Here is a 26578-nt window from a genome sequence, read left to right on the forward strand (position 1 = left end):
TTTTGTTTTTACAAAATGTTTGTATCCTATGTTATTCTAAAAATGTGTTTTTGAAAGTCAAATAATTTACATATTTTTTTCAAAGGTCAGTGATTCTTGACCTCAAGAAAAATGGCGGTCACCGGTGGTTTTTCTTTTGGCGGCACTGGCTCACTTTCAACGACAAAACCCACAGGAATTGCATTTGGAACGCCATCGTAAGTTGCACATCACAGATCGGAAATTAGTGTGATTTAGGGAAATATGTTTTTAATGTAAATTGTGCAGTACATTTCTTTAAAAAGGAGTTTATTTCTCGATGATCCGCAAACAAAGTTGAATCACAAATGCTGGCCTTTTTCTTCCACTAGAGGGCGCCCTAGTAATTTACTGAGGAGGCAATTTTTGAACTTCAATCTTACTTAATTATTAATTTAATTATAATACTAGCCTATGTTATTTTGATAACGCTAAATAGCTAAAAGTTAATTACATTGCTCAGCATGCTGATCAAAAGTAATTAATTCCTCCTTCTTGAATTTGTTATCTACCCTGATTTCGAAATGTTGCGATTGTCATTTAAAAATTTAGATTTTTTTTTTAATTCTCCAAAAGAGCGAGGGTGGTTTTCTTTTTAAGTTTTATTGTTTTAAATCGAATCGTACCTTTAATTGCCAAATGTTTCATCCTCTAATTCGTGGCTCTTTTTGTAAAGAAAGGGAAATAAAGTCTGAAAAATGTGTAGCCTTACTAGCCTATACTGTCTGATTCCCATCTGGCATCTCCTTAACGTGAAGTCACAACGACAATGTTAGCACGGAACCAGACCGAGATTTACACGGTGAAGATTTCTAAGTTCCCCCCAAAACACTCACTGCACATGGTCAGTGCCATTCTGCCGGTACAATGCTGATTACTATTGGGGACCGTTTCACAATCACAGTCAAATTAGAATACACCGCCTACAATTTACATGACAAAATGTAATGTAAATCATGGCAATCAAACATTAACCCTTACCCTACTTGACCCTCCAACGCATGCCAATATGTGCCTCAAGAAAATCTCCTATGTTTTTTGCATGGCCCTCCAATATCTGCCATGTCATTTCAAGGGTAACTGGACAGGCACTCCAATACATGCCACAGAGAACAATGAGAGTCCTCTGATAACAAAGTGTGTGCCCCCAGCTGGTCAGTATCAGGCACCCTCCAGGGCCTCCAACTCCTGCCAATTGGAGCCTTCACTGTCAAGATAGTTTATCTGCCAATATACTGCAGCTGGAGGGCATTGGCATAACCAACTGACATGCAGTAAACTACCCTCAGAGAGTAAGGGTTAAAAGGAAGTCAGAATTTATATTTTATTTTATTTTTTACATTTTTGTCAGTTTACATTTAAAAACAGTAAAACAGTTTCGATTTGTCATTGCTGTCTTTAAAAGACGTTCTGTTTGTCAGTTGTGTGATTTTTTTAATATGTTGACGCTATTCTTTGACTTAGAGCAACAACGAGTGCATCAAGTCTGGGCTTCGGCACACCGTCTACCGCAGCATCCTCCGGCTTCTCGCTGGGCGGAGCCAAGACGGGTGGATTCAGCCTGGGTGGAATAGGCACCACAAGCACTGGTAATGCTAGAACATTGATGCTTAGCAAGTTCGTATGCTATGAAAGCAAATTGTTAATGAGAACCAGTTGCAAGCAGTACGCATCATATGAAATTTGTGGTTGGTAACCTGTGTTGCCAACCAAAGATTTCTGTGCTTACATGTAGCAGTTTCTTCTGTGCTAAGCATATTCATGCAGCCTGCCCACAAATGATCTCTATAAATATTGTATAGCGTATGCCTATTTACGCTGTACATTGACTTATTTTCGGTTTTTGACCAGTTTGCCCCGGTCCTCCAAAACTGGCCGGCGATATACGAACGTTTCATGCCTAAAAACAGCACGCGCTGTATCAAGAGTTGATGCGCATTTTGTTCACGCGCAGGTACTGTGAGTTTCTAAAGGGGGCAAGTTTCCGACGTGATTATATTCCCAAACGTCGCAAAAAATGGACTGGGCATTCAAAAAAGTGAACCACGACGTTGGAAAAACTGTGAACCATGGTCAGTAGTGGTGGTGGACAAAAGGTAAACCCGGTGAACAACGATGTTACAAAAGTGGACACAACTGCCCAAGACGGCAAGTTGTCCTTTATAGAACACCCAACCGGTCTCCCCAATATGGCTTCAAAGGGCTTTCTCCTGCGGTTTTCTGTATGCTATCCAGTCTTTATATAGAGATCAGTTAGCCTGCTCCGTGTTGAATAACCAAGAGTAGTAGTCAGCAAAATTGTATCTCAAGTCCGTATTTTGTCGTCACAAGTCAATTTCAGCTTATGCATTGAAGAAACTGAAGACTGTGCAGCCTGTACAGCTCATTATAATTGTTACTAATCAAAAAGGAATTGAAAATTGTATGTACTCTTTCACATTCTTTAATACCAAAGTTGGTGTACTGACTAGCAGTATTGCATGGGTATTATGGCTTTGTGTAGTTAATCCAAATCTTATTGTGAGAATGCTGCTGAAAGTCGGTATGGTTTTGGAACCTGGGCTGTTTAAACATGTGTTATGCGCTCTTTGTATTCATTACCTAGGAGGCGGACTTCTAGGCACAACAGCAACTACTGCTAGTGGTTTGGCACTGAGTCTGGGTCTGAAGACGACCACCACAGCTTCAGGTTTGAGCTTTGGAACAAGCACTACATCCAAACCGAGCGGTCTGTTTGGCGCCACGCCGGCAACAGGAACAACGGGGGGATTTTCCCTCGGAGGCACTGCAGCATCAGGTACATTTACTCTCTGAAAGTTTGGTCATTTCTGGCTTCTGCTAAATGCATTTTTTAATGGAAGACACCAAAGGTTGAAACTTAAAAGCATGCGGAAACATTTGAAGCAAAAGTAGGACATTGCATGTACATCCTGACATTATTGCTCAGTCCGTTAATAGTTAGTCAAGCAGTCGGTGGACAGTAGTCTTGTTGTTATTGGTCGAACCAAAACTACTCAGAGAAAATAAAACCAAATCATCAAAATCCACTTTGAGCTGTCGTGTGGATAGTGAAAAATTCTTTCACTAAACTTAAGAGTGAAACAGTACAGAACGTTAGTTGTCATTGGTGAGCACGTCTGTTTTTAATTATATTCCAAATATTCAAAGTCTGATGGTAATTTCACCAATGTTTGATAATATCACATGATATGAATTGAATTCCCTGAAAATTATTTCAAGTGAAGGGCTCCTATTTATTTACTGAATGAAAGGTTTTTTTTGGCTTGAATCATATCAGGGGGGCTCAGCCTAGGTCTCGGCACTACCACCACCCCATCCACAGGGCTGTCTCTAGGGGGCTTATCGGGAACCACAGCCACCGGTTTAGGCCTAGGGGGTGGCGCCCTAGCCGCCTCCACAGCGTCAGGTATCAGCAAGGGGCTGGGAGGGGTGGACCCTTCTTCCCTGTTGGCTACGTCCAGCACGACTGGAACGACCGGCACTACGTCATTGGGGACCAGGTAACGTGCCATCCTGAGAATGTCCAGTGAAATTTCCACTCCTCTTAATGTTCTGTCCGGCTCCCAGTCGCCGAAGGCATTCAGTTTCGCACACTGGTTCACACTTACAAGTCACTTAGACACTCTGCACCAGATTATCTCTCCTCTCTTCTCAAAATCCAAAAGAGTTCTTACTCCCTTTGTTCTTCTGCCTGTGAGTCTCTTGTCATCCCCAAGTCACGTAAACTGGCTGGTGACAGGGCCTTCTCTGTTGCTGCCCCTCGGCTATGGAACAACCTGCCCATCTCCATCAGAAACTCAGGCAGTGTCTTTTCCCTTCAAAAAGGCTCTCGAGACCTACCTTTTCCCCAAGACGTAGCTGGATGTCCTTCTTTTGTTGTTTTTTGTCTTCTATTCCTCTTTCTTCTTTTCTAGCACTTTGTATCCTTTGGAAATTTGGCGCTTTACAAATCCAGTTAATATTATTATACAGCCTGTCTCAAAAAAAATGGTACAATCAGAAAAAAAATTGGTTAAATATGAAATTTCAAAATAAGTCATTCTTACTTGGCATAATATTAAAGAACAAAGACTGGGCTTTCCAATAGTGTTTGTTTGATCTTATTTGCTTTTGTCAATTCAGAGATATAATCAATTGAGTGCGATACACCAAAATCGATTTTGTGCCACTTTTATACATGGGCAGAGTTGTTTCCGAGTACTGTGCCATGCTGTCTTGAAGCTCACAAAAGATTGCAACTTGGCAAAAGAAACAAACTCGATTTGTGTGTTCCGCAGTAAACTGGAGTTATCTCTGGATTGACAAAAGCAAATGAGATGAAACAAAAAGTATTGGAAAGCCTGGTCTTTTTTCTTTAATGTGATGCTCAAAACGACTTACTTATGTTGAGATTTAATATTGAAAAAAAATCGTTCTCGATTGTACCATTTTTTTGGAGACAGGCTGTAAACACCTCCCTATTCTGTCAGTATTTCATAAAAGCTGCATGTTAGATCGTATCTTCTTGAGAAAAGATGACTGTGCGTTACAAAGAATTACACAATATGTACATGTACGCGAGAGTACCGAAGTTTCATCCGAGACATTGTGAAATCCAGTGAATAATAAAAAATGATTCCACAGGAATTTTGAAAGAAAACTGAAGAAAAGCTTGTTTGGGCCTATTTTCAACGTGTTTACAGGTGCGATTTTAATAGCTCATTTTTTATTGATTTGTGGGGTTTTTTTAACAACAGTTTAATTGACGTTTGAAAATATGTTTGTTTTCCTGTCCATAATGTATGTGTGTGTAACTTTATTTCCACAGTGATAACAAGGCGATCAAGGAGACCTTCCTTCCCCCAGAAATCAACGAAACGGTCACATCTTTCAAGTAAGTTAATTGATTAACCCTAACTGCTCTGAATCCTTCAAAATCTTCTTTGCCAAAGTGGAGGAATTTGGAGGATTGAGGTTACATGGCAAAAGGACGTTACTGATTTGGTAGGATGCACTTTGTCAAGGTCTTGGGCCGGACCTTGTGTTGTTTTTGCTCAGCCATGCATAAACATAGGCCTGGATTATGCTTGAAATCCTCCGTACTGCTCCAGGATGTCACTGACCAAGCCTCAACATATTGACAGTCACTGCCGCAGGATTTTTCAGGATTCAGGCTGTGGTCACCCCTCCACGGACCATTTTCCAGAAATAATGGAGGAATTTGCAGGATTGAGGCTAAATGTTATTTTCCATGAGGCCAATTAGAGGATTTTGCAGGATTGAGGTTACATCCTAGCAAAAAAGCCTAGGGAGTTAGGGTTAATGTCCGTTTTACCCATTTCAAGTTTTTATTTTTGAGTGTTTGTCTCACCAGTCCAATTGAGTAATCCCACTTTGGAGTGTAAGCATTTAAACTTCCATCTTTAAAGCGCACAATTCCATTATACCATAAAACAAGTGGAGTGCCATGGCCTTGTGGTCTGGAGCATTGAATTCTGCGGGTAATTCTGTAGGTTGTGGGTTCGAGTCCAGCCTGGGGTCTTGGTGCGTGTGCCCTTGGGCAAGGCACTTTGTCACTCACTGCTTCTCCCCACCCAGGAGTAAATGAGTACCTGTTAGGGCAGAGATGGTTATAGTGGCTGATTTAAGCTTCTTTGCGCCGAAATGGCAGTATCCAGCTGCATACTCCCCAGGGAGCTGAGATGGTCTTTGGAATGTTTCATTGACCCAATGAGCAGGGTAATAATGATGTAGCGCCTTGAGCACCAATACTGTTGGATATGTGTGCCTTAAAAATACACATTAATATTATTACCCTTCTTTACAGGCAATATGTCAAGAAGCAAAAAGCCCTCCGTGAGGACATCCAGGGCTTCTCGGTCAAGCCCTACCACCGCGTTCGTGAGGAGATCACGGCCCTCAAGCAGCTGCTGGCCGTGGTGTCCAACGGCCTGCAGCGCAACGCCGGGGCCATCCACAAGCTCAAGGTGGAGTCGGCCCAGGAGCTGAAGAACGCCGAGGTGGCGCACCGGACCCAGGAGATTCCACCGGCGCTGCAGCTGGAGAACTACGCTCCAACCGAGTAAGCAAGATTATCCAATTTCATGGAACTGCAAAGCTTTGCTTATAAAATGTTCTTGTTCCGCAAAAACCAGTTGGGAACCAGTTAAACAGGATAACATGACATGACATTTCGGCCGGTGACCTAATGTTTTTGAGCAGAACATTTCGGCCTACCAAGTAAGAAAATAAAGCATTAACCCTAACCTTCCAGGGTTAGTGATCACCCCAAAATGTGGTCACATGACCGGAGTGGTTTAATTCACAACGGTGAATGAAGATGTCGCGATAACATCGAAAGCTACCTTGCTGCAATATTTCTGATTGCAAGGTATGTTTGCTAGAACCCTGCCAAACGTAGCAACATGCAACACTTGTCTAAGTGACAAGCCTGCCAAATGTAGCAAGATCCATCAGGGGAAAAGTCTGAAGGCCACACTGCCTCAGAGTCCGTGGTCACCGCACGCAGCAGGATAAGTCACAATTAAGGGACAAATTTCATGTAGCTGCATAGTAGATATTGGCTATCAAATTTTCTTAATCAGCAAAAAACAGTTGGGAACCAGTTAAACAGGATTACATGACATGACATGACATTTTGGCTGGTCACCTATGTTTTTCTGAGCAAAACATTTTGGCCTACCAAGTAAGAAAATAAATCATCAAGCTGATAAACCCTTATCTTCCTGAAGTCTCCAAACTCCTCTCTCTTGCAAAAAACCCAAAAGCACATTTTTTTTGGTGGTTTGAGCTTCTGCAAAAGTTGGTTCTGAAATTATGATGAAAATGTGAGAAATAAAAAATTGTGTTTTTAAATTTGTTATAAACCTGAGGCATCTTTCCCATTGCCCCCACCCACTTAAAAAAAAGCGCACGCCTTTCTTACTGTAATGTCATAAGCACAAAAACCACCTAGATTTCTTATTCTGATTTTGAGAATGTCTACAAAACTCATAATATCTATGTCTGCTTTGGTCAGTCATTGGCCCATATTAGGCCATCAGCCTCTTTCCAAGATTATGGCCACCGGTATCAAATGAGGGGAATAATTGTCATAGTGATTTTTAGCAAGGTATACACCTCCAGAGTTGGAAAATATGTGATAGCATTGCAGCGGTGACAGCTTTTTGGGTGTTTTCACTTTTTTTCAAAATGTCCATCAAAATGCTTGTTACCACTCTATGAGGCGGTATACCTTGCGCATGCGCACTATAATAATTTATGCCCTGATTTGAAACTGACCAAACCCAGGCTGATGGCCTATATACATGTACTCTGTCTTTCCATGTATGTCTGTCACTTGTCTGTCTGTCCATTGGCTGGGGAACAAAAGCTGATGCTTCACCCTGGACCTAGTTGTTGCCATTTAGTTAATGTTCACTATTGTAAATATATCTAGTATGTATTTTGAATATATAACATTATGTATTATGTATCATCCTTATGCAGCATCAAAATAAATGTATCGAATTGATATTGCTTTTGCATTTTCAAAGCTGAGGTATATACACGGAGCTTATGGCCCCTTAATTTCTCCAATACCAAGGTATTTTCAGAGATTGACGGAGCAGTTTGAGGAGCAGATGCATTTATGCAGACAGCAGATTGAACAGATGGAGAGCTTCATGGCTGCCCTGGCACAACCAAATGTCTACACGCCACAAGGTAGGACAGACACTGTCATACAGAGTGTGACACACAGGACACAAGGCATGACAGACACTGACACACACACACCCAGCTTTGTAAACACCGGTGATCTGATCGTGGACCCCTATTGTCCCTATTCCTCATTCCTTTGTTTGTAGCAACAGCAACTTTTTAGCAACAGCTCTCATTTCAATCGTGGACTTTCAGTCAATTGTGGATGTATTGTTTGTGCCCTAACCCTTTTGTCCTAGGTCCACGGTTACCGGTGTTTACACACTCACCCAGACACATGAGCTGGGAAGGCAACTCGTAAGAGAAAACATGTGAATATGTATCGTTTCGGTTTGCGGTAACACCATGTGGTTATAACTACTGCTTAGAAGATATTTAGTTCTGAAAAGAACTTGTCCTGCTTATTATCAACTTTCACTAAGTAGTTTTTGTTCTGATAAGAACAGTCCTGCTTTAAGTTCTATTAAAAAGAACTTGTCTTTGGTCTCAACGTTTCGACTAGCCTGCTCTCGTCATCGTCAGGAGACTGAAGAGAGTTGTGAGATGTGAATATGGACTTTAGACAACTAAATGCGTATTGCCACAAGATATGACAGACACTGACACACTGTGTTACGAACAGGCTCTGAATGAACTAATGATATAACATGTGAATATGTATCAAGAGAACCAAACACAATGCCACATGGTATGACAGACACTGACCCACACAGTGTTAGGCATAGGCTGGGGATGAAACTAGCAAGATAAAAACGGTCAAGTCATGTCCATCCTAGTTTTATAAAGATGAGGATAGTCACCATATTGTTTCATACTATTTTTGTCTTTTGCAGAATTGGCTACAATTATGGTGAAGCTTAACGACACCTTCATTGCCCTCGCTGCTCAGCTGCAGTCAGTTCACGAAGCCGTCAGGGTGAGAATAACACTGACATTAACTGACTGCTTTTAAATAATAGCTTCAAACAGTCTTAAAAGTTTTCAAGATGACAGCCAAGCATAATGCAAAAGCAATATAATTTGAGTTTGCAATGGTTGATTCATTGTGATTTTCACTAGTACATGTGAAAATGTACATGTACATCATGTGACATGTACATCACATGACATTCATTTTTACTTCCATTCATGCCGGGGCTCAAAAAGTCCCATGGGGAATGGGAAATTACTATTCAACAGTTAGGATCATTCTTGTTCCATGACGGGGTATGTGTGCAAATGCATGCTGGTGTGCGCATTCAGCGTATTGTTCCAAAGAGCCAGCGCTACAGAGTTTGATTCAAACATTTTCGTGATGGGGTGGTTTGGAAGAGAGAAATACATTTTCCACCAATTCTGTATTGAAATAAAAGTTCAAATATATCAAATGAAAAGGATCTATATGTCAGTTATATAAAATAAATATTGAGTGGCTTTAAATTGTGAAATGGGAGGAATATTATCGCTCGGTTAAATCTGGACTTTTCCAGTTCACTCAGCAAAGTCCAGATTTTACCTTGCGATAATATTCCTTCCATTTCACTCTGAGCCGCTCAATATTTGTACATGTTTGAATTCATGTATGTGTGTCAGCTTTCCCGATGAAGTGGTAGCATCAGACCCAACGGAATACGGGCCACGGAATACTTTATTGGACAAATGAGCAGGGGTAATGATCTAGCATCGAAGGTGGCGATATAGCCGATATGTGTATTTAATAGATATTCATAAAAACCTGAGACAGTTTACCCATTCCTATTGGCCGAGAGCCTGTCACGTGACCAGTCTTAAACGGTTGATGAAATACTGGCTGGCTGATCTTAAACAGTTTTCCAGTGTCACATGAAATTTGGACTCTATGAAATCCGGTCCCTTTTACCCTTTTATTGGTTAACATTCACAATCCTCTATTACGCATGTGCAATACTACCAATGAGTCCGTATTACATAGTCCTAAAATTCACATTACACCGGCACAGCTGCGTTCCTTGGCACATCACGCATAACGTGCCAAATCCCCATATAAGGAGTTGTTTACGGCTACTCACGAGAGGCACATACCATAACGTTAGAAATATATAATTTTTTACTTGTTTCGACTGTTTGACCGAAAAGGTATCTATGAAAGGGAATAAATGTGTGCTTGGCCAGTTTTAAACAATATGTTTAAGATCAGTTTGGAGTCTGGATGCTGATAATGACACTCGCCTACGGCTTGGATCATTATCAGTGTCTAGACTCCAACCCGGTCTTAAACATAGTGTTTAAAACTGGCCAAGCACACATTTATTCCCTTACTTTATAACACTGCTATTGTTATTATAGGCCCAGAAGGATCAATACCTCAACTACCGCAGAGTCTACCACGGCGAAATCGACAACGTGTTTGCCAGTCAGAAGAAAGTGGCTGAGCGAGAACAGAGACTGGCGACTCTCCCTACCGGACCACAAGCCTTTGATAACATCTCCAACGCCGCTGCCATTGCCATGGCAACCGCACTTCAGACCGCTCAGAGACCAACTGGTGAGCATCTTGCAATTTTGAAGAAAACTTCACGAATATCTTTAGAAAACTTCACGAATATTTAGTTTGGAAAAACTGAGTAGAAAACAGAAACGACTATTGAAAATAGGGCTCGTTCAATGACCGACGTGACCCGTAAAGTCAGTGCGCCATTGTAGTTGGCAAAGATCGTATAGCATAGCACACAGTATGTAGTTGGCAAGCCTTTAAATTTGTGATGGATGACAGAAACTGAGAAAAATGCAGAGCCAACACCCAGTGCTGGGCCGGCACGATTTTGACAACCGTACACGGCACAGGGGCCAATTTCATAGAGCTGCTTAAGCAGAAATTTGCTTAAGCACAAAAACGTCTTGCTTAATAAAATCAGGTTACCGGCCAAAACTCCATGTGATTGTTATGCTAAGTAAACAACAGCTAAATACCAGTCACAAGCAATGTACATCACATGTAGTTTTGGCCGGTAACCTAATTTTACTAAGCAATGTTTTTTCGTGCTTAAGCACATTTTCTGCTTAAGCAGCTCTATGAAATTGGGCCCAGGTTGTGACCATTATGCCATTTGATAAAGAATTTGTTGTTATTTTACGTGAAAATTAACCCTACTCTCTAGCTTACAATGCACGACGTGGTTGCTTACCAAATGCTTGCCTACTGCAATGGTGGCCGATGGTGGGGAAACCAGATGGTCACATGGTTCTTTGATGTCACATGATAGGACCCTACTGCTGTGTATGGGGTTCCATTTTAGGATTGATGGATTGACCACAATGATACCCGTCTTTCCAAATCACGGATAGGCATATTTAGGGAGCTTTGGGTTTGTTAGGTTGTAAACTTTGTCTAAAGCGAGCCTCAAGAGCTACGGCTACATCTTTTGTCAGCAATTCCCCAGTTCGTTTTAATTGTCGAAGACCTAAACAAAAAGCTCCAGACAAACATTTCAGATGGAGATTATTTTTACCAATGGTATTACACCAAACTTTAATTTTTTCACTGGTCTAAAGTAAGGGGTTTGTGCGAAGAATTTTTGAATTGAATTGAAGGTTTTTTTTATTGTTCGTACCATTCTCGCAGTCCGAAGACTGAATTGCGATGGTTTACAATTTACAATTAACAGAAATCATTAAAAAAAAAAACATTTATACATATGTTCGACATTAAAGTATTCTAAAAAGACCATTTTTTTATGCATAATGTTAAAACATAGAAATATTCTAAACAGACTCTTATACAAACATGTGGATTAAAAAATGTTAAAATGCTACCCAGACTAGATAAAAAAAAGAACCTTGTTTTGTACAACACCACATTTTCTTATCGACACATTTTCTTAACGACACATTTTGAATTTATGCCCCTGATCGCATTTGTGCATTGCCTTCAGTTCTAGTGTACTTGTTGTGGTACCTAGCTTTTGCTAATAACAAAAGCCTTGTATTTGAGGGATAAGTAAAGTTTAAAATTTCTCACAGCGTTTACCATATTTTTCTTTGAAATCAGGAATACAAGGTGCAGGACTGACAGGCCCCTTCCAAGGTGGCCTAGGGGGTGCCACAACCGGCCTCGGCACGGGAGGATTTGGAACTGGTACCCTGGGCCTGGGAGCCGGCACCACCGGCCTGGGCGGTGGTCTAGGTGGTGGTCTGGGTGGTGGTCTGGGTACCGGTCTGGGTACCGGACTGGGCACAGGACTGGGTACCAGCGGGCTCGGCGCCGGGGGTTTTGGCACCGGAGGGTTTGGTACCCAGACTACAGGGCTTGGCACTCAGACCAGCGGACTGGGCACCGGGCTCGGCGGCGGGACAGCTGGGTTTGGCACGGGCGCCACTGGGTTCGGGTTTGGAACCACGAAACCCACTGGTACCGCCGCAAGCTTTGGCGGTAGCTTGAGCGCGGGACCAACCGTCGGGGGCAGCAGCTTTGGATTCGGGGGCGGAACAGGTTAGGGTCCTTTCACCTAAAACAGAAACCTTTTCTTCTTCCTCGTGTCATTTTCTTTATTGATGTTGAAAATGCTTGTGTTTCTAGCATGTTAGTGTGTAATGGTATAAGTGCACACAGTGAGCATAGTAAGTAGATTGCAAATTTCTGCCCTGTCTAACACCCGTACTTTAATAAACGTCTGTGTAAAACCTCATTGTTAGATGGTTCAAGTAAGAAACTTTGAAAGCGGTATCCATGCACGCAATTTGGGCGATTCACAATGCAGTGCGCCACCAAGAGTTGGCCATGGAGAGATCATTTTTCAAGTTTACGGTTGACAAATCATGGCCCATTTGAATGAGTGTCAGTAGACAACTTGAGCTAATTTGTCATAGATTGGGCCATAGCGTTCTGCTGCCTTACAAAAAAACACCATATTGATAACAAGAAAAGAAAAGGGCAAACAGATCCTCGAATCATACGCTTCCGAAACTACTGACCGGAAAATATAACAATTTCAAATGTCCCGGGCTGCAAATTTGTCCACCATCACCCACAATGCACTGGGAAAAATGAACTCTCTGTGGCAAACTCTTGGTGGCGCACTGCATTGTGAATCACCCGAATTCGGAGCTATCCACCTTACTGTGCACTGCATGTTCTTTTCTTCATTAACCATCTCATTTCATACATGGCTCATTCCGTAAATTTTGATGCCCATTTTTTGTGCTGGCCCTGATACATCTCATATAAGATTTTGTAAATTCAGGACGCATTCTTTAACCCTAGCCGAACTCAACCCATCAAAGTTCAACAGCAGGTTTTGTTTAAATCTGTTGGGATAGGTACAGTACCCCTATTAAAACAGATGGTCTTTTACATTGGGTTTGGCGTACCTCCAGAAACTAGGTCCAACAGTGTGTGTGTGTACGATTTCCCATGTGGGTGTTGGAATTTGCCTGAATGGGTACGGTTCCTAGTAAATTATGCTGGGGAGTTAGGGTTAATGGGGGAGTTTGTGGCCTAGTGGTTAGGGTTCATGACTCATGATCAGAGGGTCCGGGGTTCGAATCCATCCTCTGGTCATATATTGTGTCCTTGGGCAAGGCACTTCACCCCCACTTGCCCCTCTCCACCCAGGAGTATAAATGGGTACCGGCATTAGCTGGGGAGTAACCTGCGATGGACTAGCATCCCATCCAGGGGGAGTAGAAATATTCTCAGTCGTTTCATGCTACTGAAACCGGAGATAAACGCCGGCCTGATGAGCCACACTGGCTCGGGACAGACTTTAATTTTACCATCTCCAAAAGTGATTATGTAACAGCAAACTACCTGCCAAACAAATTACAAAGATAGTTTAAAGTCCATTTTAATGATACTTGCATGGCAAATTACACATGTCAGGTGTAACGGGGACACACACAAAATGTTTCACACTTTTGGACCCAAATTTGTGAAATGACCATATATATTCATGACATTATGTAATTTTATCCTCCCGCATATGAAAATTGCATGATGTACATATATAAGGAATGTTCTTCGCTTTTCACTCAACCCCCACCATCAAAAAATATTTCTCCCTTACTATCTGCACAGGAAAATGATAAGGATGTGACGTCTAAACGAAGAAAAACAATTCTAAATCCGTTTACAAATTTTCCAAAACGTTTTAGCAAAACCCGAATTATAAAACAGGGACCTAAGGCCAAAAAAAAAAAAAACTTGGTCTCTGGTCAGACCAAAGTTCCGGAATTGATGCGGCGACGCGGCTTTTTTTGGGGGGGGGGGCTTTTTTTTTTTTTTTCAAGCTTGGATTGTACAGACAAGGTGGGGTACTATTTTGCTTTTTTTTTGGTGTTCTCATGTACATTGGTGTCCTGCATAATTTGCCTTTAGTGCCCTCAATTTTTTGCCTTGGTGCAATTTCCCATTCCTTGGTGCTCTTTGGTAAAAAAAATTGAGGAGGTGCGGCAATAGAGGGCGCTGTTGGAGCTACCGCGGAACATTTTGGGAAAAAAAAGAAGATATACGCGCATGGTTAAAATGGACGCGCGCGCTGACCAGAGACTGGCTTATTTTACTGGCTTATTTTCAGTGACTACCAGCTATTTATTATGTCCATCATTGTTGATTTATCATGCCAACCACTCAAGTCTGCAGACATAATGGGCAGGCGTCAGCCTTTGTGAATTTGCTAAATGGTTTGAATGTTTAAACGGTTCTTAAAATATTGGCTAAACGTATACAAAATGAAACACAAAGTCACACCCTTATAGAAAATGAATTTCTCACTTTTCAAAATCCCATCGCCCTAGCCTCTCAGATCTGTCCAAATTCAACTCTTTGTTTTGCAAAATATCGACAGATACAGTATTTACGCAAAGCCCAGCCATTAATACCCTACACAGGATTTGATGCCCAAATGTCGTTTAAGTTTGAAAATTAACATATTTCATCTTGTGCACGTTGTTCAAAACTTCCTTGCACCAATACCATACACAGGATTTGATGGCCAAATGTCATTAAGTTTGAAAAATGAACATTTTCATTTTTTTTGCACGTTGTTCAAAAACTTCCTTGCATAAAGTGGCCTCTCGCCTACTATTAATAAGCACAGTTGTTGTCTGTTAAGTGGAAAATCATGCTTTGCCGTGTTATTGTGTTCTGTGTATGCAATTATTCATTCTCATTCTAATTCATTTCCTTTCCCAAACTCCTTCAGTTCATCTCTTTCATTTTCTGAATATTCCTTCTTTATTTCAATTTTCAAATGGTTTATTCCACCTTTTTCCCTGCCAATGATTTTTGTTTTTTTGCCAATTTGTGCATCAGCCTGTCATTTTGATATCATTTCTTTTTCTATATCATTTCTCATTTATTTCCTGTCTCCTATTAGTTAACCTACTGCAGTAGAACGCACCAAACCATATTCATAACCAATTCAGTATTGAGACTCTAGTCATTTCATGACATTTTGCCCAAAAGGGATTTTTGTTTTCTTCCACAGAAAACTTGCAAGAAAGAAAAAATACTGAAATTTCACTCTCCAAAAAAAAAAAATGCTACCATTTTGAATTCCAAAAAGTAAACACGCACCGCATGGCTTCTCTAACTGTTTTATAACTGGCTTTAAAAAAAAAATTGTAACGACACTCAATACCACATTATGTCCCTCTTTCTTTAATAGATTTAATTTTGTACGTGTTGAAAATTTATCGAATCTGATTTTGTGAATTGACGGCGCTTTTTTTTCCCCTTCATCCATATTTCCTCTGTCCGTTACTCCTTTAGCTTTCAAGTTTTAGGTGTTCCTCTAAAAACCGCTTGAAAGCCTCACCTCGGTGAGTGACAGACTTGCTTGTTTTCCCTCTTTTTTTCTTTTTTTTCTTTTTTTTTTCATCGCTTTGCTCATCCTCCCTCACCACCGATCACTCACTTCCATGATCATTAACACCTTCCCATCTTCATTCATTAATTCATTATTTAAAGCAGTGAGCTGATTTCCTTGGTCTTAATTAGTGTGTCTTTTTTTTATTTCTATGGTTCTCATAACTGTTTTGGCACCGAACTTTCTGAAGTAGAATAAATAAACAAAAAGTACATCATTTGTAATGCTGATATAGCACTTTCCATCGTATCAACAATCTCAATTCGAGATGGGGTCGGCGGTAATAAAAAAAAACATGTTATTTTCCTTGGGTTGGGAGCCCAGAATGGGGTCGGGAGCCTAGAATAGGGTCGGGAGCCCAGAATAGGGTCGGGAGCCCAGAATAGGGTCGGGAGACCAGAATAGGGTCGGGAGCCCAGAATAGGGTCGGGAGCCCAGAATAGGGTCGGGAGACCAGAATAGGGTCGGGAGCTCAGAATAGGGTCAGGAGCCCAGAATAGGGTCGGGAGCCCAGAATAGGGTCGGGAGCCCAGAATAGGGTCGGGAGCCCAGAATAGGGTCGGGAGGCCAGAATAGGGTCGGGAGACCAGAATAGGGTCGGTCGGAAATAAGAATTAAAGAAATATAAAGGGATGCCCCTTACTCTGAAAAAAAATAAATATAAAGTAAACTCAAAAGTGAGCATGCTTGTGTATGACTTATAGCTTCTAACTCTATCTTCAGTGGCTTGTTATGATTTTGTGAGCTTTGTGTGGGGGATAAGTTTTATAGCCTAGGCTATATAATTGATGGGTATCTTAGGTGCGGGCGCAAGAAATGTTAGGGACGCTGTGTTGCTCACTCATGAGATCTATGTAAGTGAGGGATCCTTGACGAGGCAGAAGCTACGCACAGTTTGGGTGACTATTTGCAAACTGATGAACACGCTGTGTGTAAATGCATTCTCCAATCCAGCATTGCACATTACTCAGGGGAAAAAATCTATTCAGACTATTATCATGCATCTGGCCTATTGAAGAATTGAAAACTGCTTTAACCCAAACTCCCTGTTTTTGCTAGGATGCAACCTCAATCCTGCAAAATCCTGTAACTGCCTCCTCCTAAAAATTACATACAGCCTCAATCGTGCAAAATCCTCTGTTATTTCTTGAATGAGGTCCTTGGAGGGTGACCATTGCCTCAATCCAGCAAAATCCTCCAGCAGTCACTGTTGATATGTCAAGGCAGAGCCAGTGACATCCTGGAGCAGTGCGGTGGATTTCAAGTGTAATCTAGGCCTAAATTTATGCACGGCTGAGCATAAACAACACAAAGTCCGGCCCAAGACCTTGGCACAGTGCATCCTCCAAAATCAGCCTCACATTGTTGCCATATAGTCTCAATCCTACAAAGTACTTCATTTTACAAAGAGGATTTGGGAGGATTTGGGAAGGTTAGGGTTAATAATGCCAAAAAAAATTGAAAATACTTCACCCACTCATACTCATAGCATAACATGTGTTCTGTAAATTTCTAGCAATTTGCATGTAATTCCAATTCTACCTGTTCCTGTAGAATGTAGCTTGCTGGTACCAAAAAAACATAAAGTTTGTCTTGGCTGATGGTTGAAAGTTTTGAGGCTGTTTAATCAAAAACAAAAAGAAAAATTTGAAATATTTTAAAATGGCTGCATCATACTGTACTTTAAAGGTAATATACAAACATCAAAAAAGCAAAACTACCAAATTATCATGAAATACCTTCCTTGACTGTTGGTGAATGATAGTCTCAAGCATCCTGTGAAATCTTGGCACCTGGTGTGCTGTCATTTCAAGAAAAGTGGAATTTTTGTATCAATTTCCAACGATAGTCGGCTGACCATCGTTGGATAGAAAATGCCTTTTTTTAATACTGCCCCCAATCTACCAAATTTTGTCCACATTCATGACATTTTGTTTGCAGTCAATTAACACATCCTTGAATGGGTGCAAGCCAGCTAGTCTGGTTCCCTGACCTGACTTTTCCCCGACATCTATAAATTGCTCTGTTTTGTCAGAAGTGGGGTCAGGGAACCAGTCTACAAGAACAGCATTTTTTTACTTGGTTTTTCCAGCATCTATGAACACAAAATTTTAAACAGGTCAGTGTAACAATCTTCGCTATAAAATACTAACCCCGGAATCCATCCGTTTCTGAAAATTACAGCAAAACTAAATGTTGTATATCACCTTTAACCATGTTTTACATGCATTTCATTTGAACCTCATTGCATACATGTCTGTATCCATGATGGCATGAAAAGTGTTTGCATTTAATATCAATGTACATTTTGCCACTTTTTGCTAGTTTTCTACTACCTGCAACTCCTATTTGTTCTTCTTGTAAAAACAGCTCTTTTAATAAGTTTTTGCATCTCAAAAAAAAAGAAGAGTCTAGCATTACTTTATATTTGGTCAGTTAAAATGATGCCCCTTTGTAACATTTCAAAACATACTACATGTACATGTACATTTGTGCGTACACTGTTGCTTCACCCATTTTCTGTCTCATTCCTTTCGTTTGCTAAATCTGTTAGGCTCATTAAACCATTTCGTGGTCATATTTGCAAGGCGTTCTGGCAAATTGAGATGGAACTGGGCACAGGCTGTTGTGGAGAAAAATGCAAGAAAATGAATGGGGAAGATTTTTTTTTCAATTTTCAGATATACACATTTATTGATATTTGGAAATCTTTGATATGTCTACTACACATAATTTAAATAATAATTTATAAAATTCATGAAATAAAAGTGTTTTTAAGGTAAACAATAGGCATCTGTCATTTTCATGACTACAAAACTCAAACATGACTACAAAACTCGAACCTTTAAAGGCCTTTCTCTCAGTGTTTTACTTTTTTGACATGTCGATAAATGCAAACTTGAAACAGCCAACGAAACTTGTCCACAGAAACTTGTCAACGAAACCTCTGATTGAAGTGCAACAAACAGTATTTCAAGGAGAATTTTATTCTCTTTCTTAATACCCACAAACCCTCATTTCAACCGCTGCCCAGTTCTGTCTCATTTTGCCAGAAAGCCTCACATTTTCTTAACATAAAAGTCAAGTTTGTTTTTTCCTGAAGTTTTAATCAACTTTTATGTAACAATCTCTATATTATTTTTATGGAGCATTTTCTGACTTGCATATCATAAAGTGAAAAAAGACTTCTTTGTATAGGGGTTTCATGTAGAAAGTTCACAAACATGTTTGTTTTTTTACATGAAATGTGAAATGAACCCAGACAAATTTCTCACAATACATTTAACTTTTGATAACTTTTTTTCTTTTCTATTGTTTCCTTTTTTTCTACAGGGAGCTTGGGCATGACTAATTTTGGATCGGCAACCACAGGCAAGCCACTTCAGCTCCAGAAGCCTCCCAGCAAGTTCAGGAAGGGAGCCAGGTAGACAGGGAACCAGCCAAATCAAGCCTTCATACTCGACGTCCTCAGTTGACAACCTCATAAATGTATCAGGAAGGGGACCAGGTAGACGAGGAACCAACCAAGTCAAGTCAAGCTTTCACATTTGATGTCCTCAGTTAATGTCCTCTACAAATCAACAAGGCAGGGAACCAGTTACATGGGAACCAACTGAGTTAAGCCTTCGAGTTTGATGTCCTCAGTTAGTGTCCTCAAAAGTTAAATCAGGAAGGGGACCAGGTAGACGAGTATCCAACTGAGTCAAGTCAAGCCTTCAGGTTCCTCTACAATTATTAAAGGAAGGGAACCAGTAGCATGGGAACCAACTGAGTTAAGCCTTGGAGTTTGATGTCCTCAGTTAGTGTCCTCATAAGTTAATCAGGAAGGGGACAAGGTACCGGTTAGTTGAGGAACCAACCAAGTAAAAGTCAAGCCTACAACGTCCTCGGTTAACGTCCTCACCAATTATTAAGGGAGGACAACAGGTACATGGGAATCGATCAAGTCAAGCCTTTATGTTGACGACCTTCATGTTGACGGTCAAGCCTGCTCAGTGTGAGGTCGTCAATTCAGGGTCCTCACAAGTTGATCAGGGGCCTCGGTATTTCCTTAGTCATGTTTTGGACGAATAGCTGTGATATTATTTTTTTTGGCTGTTTCCCAAACCTTGGCTGCGCATGTTGTTTTTTCGGCTACATCTCGGCTCCCAAAGCATGAAGCATCATAAAACAATAGGCCGATCCATTTTCCAAGAGTGTTCCAACCAATCACAACTGTGAATAATGTCCTACATGCGTGCACCAAAGTCGGACATGCGTGCTTACGCATTTGACGTGCGAGGCTGGAACATGCAGTTCACATTTTGAACCTTTAAGTGAATATTGTCACGTGTTATATGTTCGTTTATTTGTAATTTGTGTAACAGCTTTTTGGGTTCATTTCGTTTTGGTTTTGTGACATCACATTTTGTTTACCATATTCTGTGGATTACACATTCACGTGTGGAGAGCCACACGAACGAACATCTGATATATCCTAGCATTCAAATTTTATGCGATCCCGCGCGCCAGCCCATCGGAGACGACTTTAGAAACTGTGACGTCATTTTGATCAGAAATGTGGACTAAGCTGTTGATTGGTCAATTTGGATGTCATGTTTTTGTAAAACAACGGGTTAAGGAAGACCTGATTGTAGACGCCCGCTGAATGGTCACAATCTGGATGTAACAATGCAGTGTTGTTTTGCATAAGTATGCCGAATATGCACAGACATCACAGATGCTTGTATGCAAGCAGCTATTCCATAGACTAAGTTTACCACTGCGAATTAGCAAAAGTTTAATACCTTTGAACTCTGGCGAATTTCGATTGGGATGTTTTGTGAAGTCAAATCCGATTCACATTTGCATTTTACAGGAAGTATGAACCGAGCCTTTAAGGTGTCATTGTGCCGTTATCATTTGTTTTTATCATCAGCTCAGCACTAGACTGTCGGAGATAGCAAATCTTATTTTATATTTAAAAAAAATCATTCTTAAAAAAAGTATCTTGGAATCTTTTCAATAAAAATGAGAATTTTGAAGTATCTCTGCAGTCCACTTTCTTCCTCAACCCCTTAACACTAGCTGACAGGCCTGGTATGTTGTAAGCCGTGCCATGCCATGGAATGCAGCCTGTGGGCCATGCAGCTGTCACCAGACAAAGGCTGCTGTGCAGTCATGTGTGTAAGTTGGTAAAGTGAGGCATGATAATCCCAGCGTCAAGGGGTTAATTAACAAAATATTAACACAGTGACCGTCCTGTACTGAGCTGATGTCTATGTCGTCATATGGATTGTGTTTTAGGTGGACTCTTTAATGTATTCGTATTATGAAGTCTCCAGATTATATTTGTACAAATAAAAAATTCTGAATCTTGAACAAGAGTGATATGAATTGTTCCTTTATTATGACGACATAACTTGGATGTGGCATTCATAGCATTGGGAGTGGAGACACCAGTACTCGGATCATCACAAGTCATCCATGCTTAAGTCCTGCGACAAGCTTTTCAAATGAACTGTAAAAAAGGCATTATTTGGTCATTGTTCATTGTTTGTACATGTATGTCGGTGAAGGGCAAAACCTAATTTGATTTACATCACCACGACGCACAAATTCCATCTTATGAATAGTTTATGCGGTACCCGCTGCTATGTACATCAGATTCGAACCAGGCAACCGATCCCGTTAGCTTGGTGATCGAGTGGTAAGACATCTGCACTAGAAAGCAGGTCGTGGGTTCGATTCCCACCCAAGTGATTTTTTTCCAACTTTCACTCGGGAGGTAACACACCGAGTATACAGTGTTTATATGTCAGCGAAGGGCAAAACATAATTTGATTCATTGTTCATTCTGTTACTTTGTTACTTTGTTACTTCATACCTTACTTTTTCATTTATATTATGATGGTCTTGACTTCAATACATCTCTTACTATCAAATGACAAACGCTTTGATTTCTACAGACACGTACAAAACAAATTTGGCTTCAATGGTATTATGAGTCACTGCAGTTTGCTTTATTGCAAGTTAAATAAGTTAGCTCGACACAAATCATAGAGCAAGTCACGAATATCATACATTATGTAAAAAATCATGATATGTAAAGTTCCAAAACTTCTACCCATAACACAACAATACTGGACCACACTTTAACAATACACAATGTACTAGCTTGCACATGTGGACCCATTTTAGTACAAGAAATCTGGGAATGTTGTTATTTTGTTGATAGTTGAAAATCCGCATAAGAATTTAAAGGGAAAATACATCATTTGCAAACATCAAAAAACGAAATGATCGTATTATCATGAAATACGTTACTGAATGTTAGGGACTGACATTCTAAAGCAGCCTTTAAAATCGTGGCTCCTGGTGGGCTGACATTTTCAAGAAAAACTGTATTTTTCCAACTGGCTGAAAATTGCAGCAAAAGCAAATGTACATTCCCTTTAATGAAACTCTATTTACATGGAGATGAACATAGCCAGACTGCAAGAATAACCACAGGTACAATGTACATGTTTGTATATGAGAGACATAGAGACCCCAAAAGTGACTGCACATTAGCTTAAAACAGTACCAATGCGGCATATCATGCATTAGTTAAAAAAAAAAAAAAAAGTCCCAAAAGTCCCAAACCAATGAGCTGGGAATGATGCTTTCCTGCTACCCACGATATTTTCTGTATTGAGGACTTAACCTCAATCAGACTAGCAGCAGTTACATGAACAATTTACCATTTAAAACAAAGCCTTTGTTCACTCGGTTAAATATGGACTCTGTTCAGGAACAGGGACAGTGACATTGTGTGACCAGTCCCATGCACTGGTTCACACACACATTTGTCACAGAGTATGCACGGCTCATTTCATCAAAATATGCTCAAACCAGTACATTAAATACATAGGCGCTGGGCTTACGGTGACAAAAGAGTTGAGAGAGTCTGCCTTTCAACTCACTTTGTCACCAAAGAGGGGTACGTATGCACAGATTTCATACTGCAATAAAAACGCTTGTCGTCAAATTTAGCCAGAAGGGAGTCTGTATTGGTATCGGTATAGATTTCCCCCAGCAAAACAGCTACATGTACAGCCCCATCCCGCTAGAGTCTGGGTGTTTTTAGACTCTTAAGCTTTTTTAATTTTAGACTCGAAGGTTTTTTAAACTCCCCGTTTGTTATGGTAGTGTATGTAAAATCATACAGTTGGAGCAACTCCGATGCCCTGTTTTAAAATAATACAAACCACATTGAGCTCTGTATTATAAAGCATCAACTGTTGTCCGTGATACACAGGGGTGGCAGTTTGTGCAGTAGAATTAACTGCACTATATGCAAGACATATGGGGATAAAAACAAAACTGTTCCATCTATTCAAGATCTGAGTCCGAGTCGTCATCGAAGCCGCCTCTGATGGTCTTTTTCTTCTGAGGTCCTAGGAGCGATTTCTTGCTGCTGGAGCTGCCTGCAACGGGAGGCTCTGACAGGTTGCCGTTGTACCTGATCACATCGGCACAGCCCAGACGCCATTCCAGCATCTCTGTAGGGAAGTCGTCTTTACCTCCTAGATCGTCAAAACTGAAAAGGAAAAGAAAGAATAATGTGTGACAGTGTTGTCGTCAAGTATATTAACAGATGTTCTTGCAAGTCCATCACTAAGTCCATTGACAAATTGGGTGTTACAGAACTTGGAAGTAATGACATCCAGAAGACTTAAGTTATCCGTGTGCTTTCTTATGTGTACTAAGTGTTGTCAAGTTGCATCATCCGCACTTGGCTCCCACAATAAAGTACTAAAGTCTGCATTACGTGTAGGGGGTTATTGATTGAATCCTGAAAAAGGCACACCCACCCAACAATGTAGTCTTTGGTCTTGCCGCCGATCACCAGAGCTATAGTCGGGATGACGACGATCCTCAGCCTCTCGGCCAGGAAGGGGCTCTTCTCGGCATTGATCTTCAGAAAGCGCGTCTCCAGATGCTTTGGAGCCAAGAGCCCCAGGTGCTTGTCCACAATCTTGCACCGGAAGGCGCCGTCCCGGTAAAAGTGACACACGACCTTCTCGCTCTTCTTGCACTGGTCGAAGAAGGCCTTCTCGTCGGGGAGCTCCTGGTAGGTGCCGTGGTCCGCAGCGAGCCACTCCTGCCGTCGCTGCTGCTCTTTCTTCATGGCGTCCAGGCGTCGCTGGCGCAGAAGCTCCACCTCATCGGCGTCCATGTTGTCCAGACGGTGCAGCTCCGCGTCCACCTGGTCTTCCACTATCTCAGCCGCCTTGAGGACTTGCTGTTGCACCGCTTGCTCCATGATTGGGGAGTTAAATACCTCTTGATGACTACTGATCTGGAATTTAAGCAAAATTCATTCCCTCAATTACATGTTTGATGGCAGGTACACTGTCTCCCTAGGTTATCTTCTTTGGGCATATCAGATGCCATAAGCTGAGTAAGCCCCAGCCTACAAGCTGTTGATATCATTATCATCTGCCCTGTAAGTGAAACAGGCCCCATCCCTGGAGCATTATAAATTTTCGAATGCATTTTCTACTTTTGTTTTTGTTGTAGGCCTATAGATAGACTGGTTTATTCAAAATCATCGCGGCGGCACATGCCGAATTAAGATGACAATACAATATTAAACCATTACAAACAGAAATCAATTAATACGAAATTAACACAAAAATGCAATAAGGTGTTTCACGGCAAAAAAGAACATGCATTGCTAGACGCAGGCGCATTTTAGAATGAATGCATGATGCCTTTGAAGCACAAAAGTGTTCCATGATGATGCGTACACAGCAACGCATGTAAAATTGCCCCGCTGGCCAGATGGCACATATTATTATTACCATGAAACACCTTCGGTAATTAGATACGATCCCCATTTAAATTTAAAAATTTTTTTTTTAAAGTGTTAGGCTAAAGTTTAAAATACGATTGATAATGATATTCAAATAAAAGGTCAGTTTATTCTGTAATCTGGAAGAATTCCAAACTGGGCCACCACTCATAATCATATTCCTTAATAATAATATGACCTGAAAAGTACCAAAACTTGCAAAAGTTGTAAATCTGATGCACAATTAACACTTTAATTTAAAGGGAATATACAACATTTGCAAACATCGAAAAAAAAAACTACCCAGTTTTTGCGAAATACCTTAATAGGATGTTGGTAAATGACAGTCTAAAGCATCCTGTAAAATTATGGCACCTGGTATACTGTCATTTTCAAGAAAAGTTGTATTTTTATATCAATTTCCAACGCTGATCGGCCGATCAGCGTTGGAAACAACTGGCTTTTTTTCAAATACTGGCCCCAATTGACCATTGCACTTGTTTGTAATCGATTACAAACCGATGAACGGGTACGAGCCAGCTAGACTGGTTCCCTGACCTTACAATTCCCCAATGTATGTAAACTGCTCTGTTTCTTCTTATATGGAGTCAGGGAACCAGACTACAGGAAAATGATCGTTTTTCTTGGTTTTTATAGCATTTTTGAACCCAAAACCTCCAAAAAGTCAGTGTAACTATATTTGCTTTATATTTCCAACCCCCCAATTCCATCCATTTCTGAAAATTACAGCAAAAGCAAATGATGTATATTCCCTTTAAGGAGTGCAAAAATTATATTATTATACTTTAACCTTTGTTGTTTGTGCAGGTCTGAGACTGAGCTGGTGGCCCAGTATGGAATTCTTTCCACAACGGATTCTGTAGAACATCCAATTCCAAGATGCATTCCATTGCGAATATCGAAAGGTTTATTGAACATATTGAATCAACAACATCAACTCAACTGTCCGAAAACTGGGCAGTCATAAATGATAAAATTGAATTTCAAATGGAAACATGTTGCAAACTAAACAAAGGGCATAAGTTACATGGTTAAGTGTAATTCTAGCTACATGTATACTATTACTACTCTCACATGAATTTAGAAGCTTACCATAAACGATAAATACTAATACTAGCTTGCTGCCTTTCCGTCGTCAATTTACCGGTACCGTAACCAAGATTAGTTTACAAACACTAGTTTTGATTGGTTAATGCCTGAACTAGGACCCTTCGTTATCCAATCAAATAAATGCTTGTAATATTGAAGAAATCGTCTGGTTCCCCAGCAGTATCTGTAATGGAGGTACATAGTGAAGTCAGTTGAACCAGACTGATCAAAAGAGGGCGCTATTTAATTTTACCGGTCCGCATCGGGGTGCATACCTGCAAATAAACTCCCATAGACACTAGTGCTAAATGCCCATACTTCAAAATTCTTTTAAAAATACTCAAAACTCTCACAGGTATTCAAGCTGCACAGAAAAATGATGATCAATGTGTCATCTTTCAATTTCTTTTCAATTTATGGTGGGTTGACCATTGACTTTTCGAGATATTATCACGCAAAGAAGACGACCCCTATTTTCCCCAAAGCGGAAAAGTAGCCATCTTGAAAAACGATCCCTCCACAACATGGCAAACTAGCGCCACTTTCGAGCCCAATATCATCCAAAATGCTCAGAATTGGAAGCCCCAAGTCCGGGCCAGAGGTTCACTACCATATCTCTTCAATTCCCCAATTTTACGGCGCTCAGAACTCTCTAATATAGAATATTTTGAGGGTATAACTTTTATTCATGAGCTTGGCGGATCGATTTACCGGTGTGCACCCATCGGGTGGTGGCATGGGTGGTGGGTGTACATTGTCCCAATATCAAACTCGCCGAAACGTTTATTTTTTTTACCCCTATAAAAGAATATACACGTACTGCAGTCCTTAAAGCAGTGGTTAAATGATACCTCAAAATAATCAAGAGATATTGGGGAACAAATTTATTAGGATCGATGAAAGATTATGGCCAAGGGCGGATCCAGAACACAATGGGGGGGGGGGGGCAAAAAAAAGGGGGGGGACCAAAAAGTGTGTCCACAAAATTACGGTGTAAATTTTGTTTGATTCTAAATGCTCAGTGGAGCGATCTGATGCAATTTCTGACCACTTGAACAATTTTTTTTGAGGAAAAGTTGGGGTGTAT

At 40.7% G+C, this 26578-nt stretch overlaps 2 protein-coding genes across 3 annotated transcripts; one reads left to right on the forward strand and one right to left on the reverse strand.

Moving 5' to 3' along the window:
- The first annotated feature begins 79 nt into the window (after positions 1–79).
- LOC119733787 (nucleoporin p58/p45-like) lies at positions 80–19278 on the forward strand. 2 transcript variants are annotated; one of them, XM_038207150.1, is made up of 11 exons: positions 80–197; positions 1483–1607; positions 2624–2815; positions 3317–3539; positions 4847–4912; positions 5846–6100; positions 7625–7743; positions 8574–8656; positions 10045–10243; positions 11747–12187; positions 18897–19278. In XM_038207150.1, exons 1-11 carry the CDS (start codon positions 112–114, stop codon positions 18989–18991), a joined length of 1884 nt encoding a protein of 627 aa, XP_038063078.1. In that variant the 5' UTR covers positions 80–111; the 3' UTR covers positions 18992–19278. The 2 variants fall into 2 exon arrangements, with proteins under 2 accessions (XP_038063078.1, XP_038063079.1); XM_038207151.1 differs by lacking the exon at positions 18897–19278 and adding an exon at positions 15467–15489.
- A 2255-nt stretch (positions 19279–21533) lies between these two features.
- LOC119734019 (thioredoxin domain-containing protein 9-like) lies at positions 21534–25631 on the reverse strand. Its single transcript, XM_038207396.1, has 3 exons — positions 25495–25631; positions 23399–23886; positions 21534–23124 (listed from the first exon to the last, which is right to left on the reverse strand). Exons 1-3 carry the CDS (start codon positions 25495–25497, stop codon positions 22917–22919), a joined length of 699 nt encoding a protein of 232 aa, XP_038063324.1. The 5' UTR covers positions 25498–25631; the 3' UTR covers positions 21534–22916.
- Between the last annotated feature and the right edge of the window lie 947 nt (positions 25632–26578).

The sequence above is a fragment of the Patiria miniata genome, unplaced genomic scaffold (genome assembly GCF_015706575.1).
Source record: "Patiria miniata isolate m_02_andy unplaced genomic scaffold, ASM1570657v1 HiC_scaffold_26, whole genome shotgun sequence".
NCBI classification, from domain to species: Eukaryota; Metazoa; Echinodermata; class Asteroidea; order Valvatida; family Asterinidae; genus Patiria; species Patiria miniata.

Coding starts and splice junctions, on each gene's coding strand:
- LOC119734019 (XM_038207396.1), bottom strand. Junction 23,125..23,398: donor ACCAAAGACTACATTGTTGG/GTGGGTGTGCCT, acceptor TTTCCTTTTCAG/TTTTGACGATCTAGGAGGTA.
- LOC119733787 (XM_038207150.1), top strand. CDS start 112: ATGGCGGTCACCGGTGGTTTTTCTTTTGGCGGCACTGGCTCACTTTCA. Junction 1,608..2,623: donor AATAGGCACCACAAGCACTG/GTAATGCTAGAA, acceptor TTCATTACCTAG/GAGGCGGACTTCTAGGCACA. Junction 3,540..4,846: donor ACTACGTCATTGGGGACCAG/GTAACGTGCCAT, acceptor TTATTTCCACAG/TGATAACAAGGCGATCAAGG.